Source organism: Bactrocera neohumeralis, chromosome 5 (genome assembly GCF_024586455.1).
Source record: "Bactrocera neohumeralis isolate Rockhampton chromosome 5, APGP_CSIRO_Bneo_wtdbg2-racon-allhic-juicebox.fasta_v2, whole genome shotgun sequence".
Taxonomy (NCBI): Eukaryota; Metazoa; Arthropoda; class Insecta; order Diptera; family Tephritidae; genus Bactrocera; species Bactrocera neohumeralis.
The window spans coordinates 63273966-63280631 of record NC_065922.1 but is presented as its reverse complement, the minus strand read 5'-3'; the positions used below and the strand labels follow the sequence as shown (position 1 = coordinate 63280631).

Here is a 6666-nt window from a genome sequence, read left to right as displayed (position 1 = left end):
ATGATATCAAATGATGAGAAGCTTCTATCGAGCGTACTATGTGAAAGATTTAGTTTAATAAGTAAAATTTAAAATATTTGTTTGAGATGTTGCCACATAATTTAAAAATTGGTCAATGCATTTGATAGTACGAGATGAATCAAAATTTAAAGAGATTTAAGAAGGCTTACAAATGATAAATGTTTTTAAAAGAGTTGCCACCTGCTTATAAAATGTATGCATCAATGAAAGATATTTGAGAATTGGTAGTGAGTGTAATACTAATTAGGGGTTTCACATAGTCTCATAAAGTTATAAGTTATAACGATCCGAAAACATAACGGTCAGAGTTGTATTTGCGTAAACTTATTTTAGTATGCAATCCAAAAACAAATTTTTTAAACTAGTATAAAATTGTGTGATTTTACGATGCTTTATGACACGTTGTGAGTACCCCAATTGCATTATTGTAATAACACATTCTTCCAAGTAAATAAAAAACACATTTTTCTAAAGAGTATTGTATTGCTTTAATAAACAAAAATTAAAAACAAATAAGCACAAAATACACACATGTACACATATCTAAAAAATGTTAACATCTAAATCATAAATAGGTCGGTGATCAAATTTAACGTTCTCGAGTTGCATCTTCAAACTTCAAACCTTTGAGGCGACTATTTAAAAGTCAAATTTTTGAAGACCGTGAGCCTTCGCTTGTTCCATAAAACATTTGCCATACACTTCAGTTGCCTCGCAATGATCATCTGGTACTGCAATATCGGCGCAAGCGTCGATGATTTCACGAGCTGTCTTCAATTTATCCGCATCGCCGTCAGTGAAGTCCTGTGCATGCTGATCGGCGACCGACTTGACAAACTTGCCATTGCTATCCATCTGAGGAACGTCAAATAAAATATGTTAGTTGTAATGACATATTAATATATTATCATGTAAAATAAATATTTACCGCGCCGTATTTTTTCATCAAACAGGAGCGCAAGCATTTGCCTTCCTTACTGGTCGCTGGAACTTTTGCGACTATGTCCTGAATGTCAGCTGCGGTTTAGATAACGCTAAGTATAACTCATCAATATTGAATTATAGTGATTCAAATACTTACAGTCAGCGGCGCCCACTTCGCCACGGCACTCCTCCGCTCTAGTCATAAAATTTTTTATAGCCTCTTCTTTGTTGAAAGCAGCTTTGGAGACAGCGGCACTCAAAATACATAAGGCGGCGAATAGGATGAATTTGGCCATATTTGTCGAGTAAGTGGGAAAATATTTGGTAAAAATGTTTGAATTGGCTAAAATCGTGCCTAGTTGAGCTGGATGGCTTCGAAAGTTGTATTGCTGCTCACTTAGACTTGCAGTTGCTATTTATACAAGTGAATCTCACATACGTATGTATATGTCGAGTAATTTAGCATATCTATACAGGTAGATTTGCGATATGCATGTACATGTATGTATGTATGTATACATATGTCACACACACACACTTAGAGAAGTATGCTTATTTGGATGTGTATTATAAGTGTAAGTACCGGCTGTTGATTTGTTGAAACTCCATTAAACATATGACGAATATATACTGTATGGATTTGTTTTTGGTTTTTCGAATTGTTTAATTTCAACCAGTATTGACTATCTATTATAATTATTCGTTGTTGAAATTAAATCTCTCAGCTGTGAAATTATAAGTTACCGTCGGCACAAATATATTGTAGACTATACAAACATATTGGACCCTATCGACTCGCTAATTGTTTCAAGTCTATTGTGTGGCATTGTGTGGAGGGTTGACGTTGCACGTTATACTTGTAATACATACTCACTAACAAATATAATTTTTTCAATTGCACGTACGATTGCTTGAGTAATAGTGCCGAGTTTCCTAAAACTCACAACAAAGCAGAAAATATTCCCCAGCAAAAAAGTGTGTCTGTACTTTGATAAATATAATTAATACATATGTAGGTACATATGTATGTGCCACAGACACGTGGCGTCTGGTGATTTTTCCTTAATTATCAAATGAACTGAAATGAATGACTTAATGAATGAATGAAGAGTTTTACAGATTTTAATTCAATAATAATAACGTTAAAAAATAAATAAAATAGAAAATAAATTAACATAAAAGCAGAATAAATTAATTTAAGCGAAACAAAATAAAATTAAATAGAATTTAATAAAATTATATGTGTATAATAATAAAATAAAAATTTAAAACAAATGTCTAAACTGTCTAAACTGTGTTAACTTTTGTATTTGTTATGTTTACTTCAATTTACTACTGTGGGCAAAAAATAGTAAGACTATTATCACATCAAAATAATTATTAATGTTTAGTATTTTCATTTATTTAAGAATTTTACAAATTTCAATTTAATAATAATAACAATATACCAGTTAACAAAAATAAATAAATAAACGTAAAAGTAGAATAAATTAATTTAAATAAAACAAAGTAAAAATAATTAGAAAAATTTCGAACAAATGTCTAAACTGTGTTAACTTTTGTATTTTTTTATTATCAACCCAATATGTAGTATTTTAACAAAAAATAGTAAGACTTTTTTATTTAAATTTCCCGCGAAAACCCATTCGTCGGAAAACTTTTTATCTAGGTTGATATGACTGTCAGTGAAATCTTTGCCAAATGTCAGAAAATCAGATATTGGAAAAGGTTTTTGTTGATAATTGTTTGTCGCGAGCAAGTGTTTTTGATTGGCACAAAGAGGGTCGAGAACGCGTTGACCACGAGCTACGTTCAGGATGGCCACCAAAATCAACTGATGAGCAGCATGTCAATAAAATATGGAATTGGTGCTTGACAATACACGATTAACAGTTAGAGACCTGGCTGCCTTCGGTGGTATATCGGGAGTATTAGTGAAAGCCATTTTGAAAGATCATTTGGGTATTAGAAAAGTGAAGGTTCCAAAAGCACTTAATTTTTTCGAAAAACAGCGTCACTTTAACGTCTGTGAAACAAGACTTTCCGACTACAAGGATGTCAGTAAAAGTTTTATTACTCGCGATGTGTCTTGGGTCTACTGCTTACGATCTATCGGCCGAATATCGTGGCAATATCAAAATCAAGGTTATGATGACAGTTTTCTTCGATTATCGAGGTGTGGTGTACTCCGCTTTCTTTCCGACATGTAAAGAAGGGCTAAGTTCTGGTGCAATCGAACATTTTATACGATTGCAACTTGCAAAAATCAACGCCTAGGAAGTAATTGAAGGTGTAAAACGTTAACTAGAGGACCAAAATCCAAGCACTTTTATATATCCATATACCACATATAACTCATACACTGACAGACACATAACATAAGCTTTGTTAGAAAAACGACAATCGTTATATGTAGAATATGGGAGATTGTGTAGTATCGACCCGATTTTATCTATTTTTGCCGATACCACATACTAAAAAACCAATCGCATGGAGTGTGGAGTCAAATTACAGTTGTACTATATATGTATGTATCTTAATTTAGTGCTTAGTTGTAGAACTTTTTAGGTTTTCGTTTAATGGCGTTTGATTATGCAAGGTTCAACGAATTGGTAATTTTTTTGATATATATATTCATCAAGGATATCTTAATTTTTATTACTCGCGATGTGTCTTGGGTCTACTGCTTACGATCTATCGGCCGAACAAGGTTATGATATTTCAACTTTTCTTGTCATCCTGATCATTTGTACATATATATAGTATATACATATATATCGCTATATCTATCTCCATTAGTTTTGGGTGATATATATGTACGTACAACTGTTAGGTGAATCACACTCTGTGGCAACAAGTTGTAAGAGTATAAAAAGGGGCCGAAAACTCTTGGTTTTTGCACCACGATAATGCACCGTCGATTACTGCATTGATTTTTCGTGAGTTTTTATCCAAATTTTTAACCGATATCCTACCGCAACGCCCGTATTGGCTTATTTAGCACCGTGAAACTGCAGACAATTCAGCAAACTTAAACGACCTTTCCGGAAAACCCGTTTTGATTCAATTGAAGCTATTTAACGTGATGTGCTGAACACATAGAGAGCGACAGACTTCAAGCGATATCTCTCAAATACTATATTAAAATACACACGTTCTTAAGGACACAGCTATTTAGACAACTGCACGACTATATAATTGTATCTATAAGAACATGTGTATTTTAATATTTGGTAGATGCCGCTTGAAGTCTGTCGTTCTCTATGTGTTCAGCACATGAATCACTACGCGCATTGAACGCTAATTCGGAAATAGACTTTAACAACTGTTTCGAGGATTGGGAAAAACGTTGGCACTAGTGTATTGAAGCCATGGGGGATTACTTTGAGGGGGGCGACATAGATTTTGAAGAATAAATTGAAAATTTTAAAATTATGAACAAAGTCTTAATATTTTTTGCTCAGAGTAGTGTGATTAGAAATATAACATTTGTATTTATGAATTGTATTGACATTTAACAAAAAAGAGATGAAATTATCCTATGTCGGTCACCTAGTTCTAAGCTACCATCTTGAGTAAAAACAATACAATATCTTTCAGTTTTGAAAAAAAAACTGCATCATTACCTCGTAAATCTTATACATACATATAAAAAAAATTAATCGCGAAATGTATTGCTAAGCGCATAACTCGACAACGCCTGGACTAATTTGGTCAATTCTTTTTTTTTAAATGTTCGTTGAAGTTCAGAGATGGTTATTACGGCGAGAAAAATTCGAATAATTGCCGGAAAACCCCTAAAAACAGCCCTTTTCTTTTTCCCATAGAAACGTTATATAAAAATGAATGTTTGTTTGTTAGTAACTCTAAGAGAACGGCTGCACCAATATTGATGAAATTTTCAGAGGTTGTTCGTTGTGGATCGGGGAAGGTTTAGAAATAAAAATACCTTATACTTTTCATGAGGAAAAGTCGGAAAATTGGTCAACTCCAAAAAGTAACTTTTTTCTATGCAATTTTTTCTTCAATTTTTGATTTTTAATAATTTGATTTGTATATTATTTGAATCGTTCAAATTTGTCGTTTGCTTATTTATTCCGGCTATTGAAAAGAGAAATTATTGAAAATTATTCAGTGAAAACGTTATGTGTGTTTCACACAAAGTGATCAATTACAGATTGAAATTTGTTACGAAGCCATGAAGAGGTCGCGCTAGTTTTGGTCGGCGTTTTTTTTGCCATCAACGTACGGCAGTCCAAGACACATGAACGAGTACTACCAGGAAGCGATGACATATGTACGTGCGGAATTATGAATCACTGTCAATCAGCAAGCGATCGTCACGATGTCACAGCATGACTTTTCAAACAACAGTTGCGATGTTTGATGGATTTTATCTTGAAGCAACCTATGGTATATATGGTGCTGTTAGATGCTGGATGTACTCTGTTGAGTGGCAAAAAAGAGGTTTGTGGTTACACCAGATCAAATTGATGCAATGATTTCTGCGGAAATTCCTGAACCAGAGATTGATCCAAAATTATACGAAGTGGTGGAAACCAATATGGTTCATAGACCTCGCGGACAACACAATCCCACTTCGGTTTGTATGTTTGACAATAAATGCACGAAACACTATCCACGTGCTTTTCTTTCGGAAACGCAAATTAATTTGGAGAATGGCCAAAGAGTTTATTTCAGCCCAGAGAATACATTACAGCCAGTGGAAGTTTCTCAACTTTCGTCAGTGATCCGTTTACGAGAACATTGCTCTATTCGGAAATACCTTGATATTATACAAGGAATGCATCGTCGAAGAAATAGTTACACAGTAAACAAGGCCTACCAGTAGATGGACATTCAGGTGTGTTCTCAACTAATGTATTAGGAGGAATTTACACAATCCACCCGAAAAACGACGAATGTTTCTACCTTCATTTGAGTCATTGCGTAGTGTGAATGATACGGTGTGTGCAACTTTTTGAGAAGCAAGCCAACAATTACAATTGCTGGTACATGGTAATCACTGGAATCAAACGATGGACGTGCGATAGCTACTTCGAACGCAAATGAAGTTCGCACACTTTTCGAGAGATTCCTTTCGACATATCACCCTTTAAATCCGCGTCAATTATGGGATATGAGCAAAAATGACATTTCCGAAGACATTTTACATCGTATTCGCTGAAAATTGGAAATGGGTCAATTCCGGTTGATACTTCCAGTGGTTTCATATCAATTCCATCTGCCGTTTATCAATTCATGAAAGATGAACTCATCACGAATGTTCGGACATTGGCCAAATTATCGTAACTAAGATTCCTTGAGTGCACGTGTAATTTTAGCTGCCAAAAATGCCGATGTTGTTGACTTAAACTTGAAGATTCAGAGTTAAATTCCGGGAGACTTGTGCTCATACAAGTCGATCGATCGTCTTGACAATGAAGATGACGCCGTGAATTATCCAGTGGAATTTCTTAATTCTTTGGAGAGGCTTAGTATGCCACCGCATCATTTGCGTCTAAAAGCTGGAACTGTCGGTATCATGTGTCGCAATCTTTATGCGCCGAAACTGTGTAATGGACCCGACTGATTGTGACGCAGCTATCGAATATAAGGGGGCAGAATGCTTGATTCTACGAATTCCTTCCTTCAGTTCAAACGTATTCCGTTTCCAGTGAAAATTGCATTTGAGATGATAATCAACAAGACACAAGGATA

At 34.6% G+C, this 6666-nt stretch overlaps 1 protein-coding gene across 1 annotated transcript; it reads right to left on the bottom strand.

Annotated features, from left to right (window-relative positions):
• Positions 1 to 484: 484 nt before the first annotated feature.
• On the bottom strand, positions 485 to 1404 carry LOC126759483 (general odorant-binding protein 28a-like). The gene is made up of 3 exons (XM_050474316.1): positions 1103 to 1404; positions 950 to 1038; positions 485 to 876 (listed from the first exon to the last, which is right to left on the bottom strand). The coding sequence occupies exons 1-3, from the start codon at positions 1239 to 1241 to the stop codon at positions 661 to 663; spliced, it is 444 nt and encodes a 147-aa protein (XP_050330273.1). The 5' UTR covers positions 1242 to 1404; the 3' UTR covers positions 485 to 660.
• Positions 1405 to 6666: the final 5262 nt, after the last annotated feature.

Excerpts from the sequence above, each read along its gene's own strand:
- LOC126759483 (XM_050474316.1), bottom strand. The coding sequence starts at position 1,241 with ATGGCCAAATTCATCCTATTCGCCGCCTTATGTATTTTGAGTGCCGCT. Across the intron at positions 1,039-1,102 it reads CGAAGTGGGCGCCGCTGACT|CTGACATTCAGGACATAGTC; the intron begins GTAAGTATTTGA and ends TCTAAACCGCAG. Across the intron at positions 877-949 it reads TGATGAAAAAATACGGCGCG|ATGGATAGCAATGGCAAGTT; the intron begins GTAAATATTTAT and ends GACGTTCCTCAG.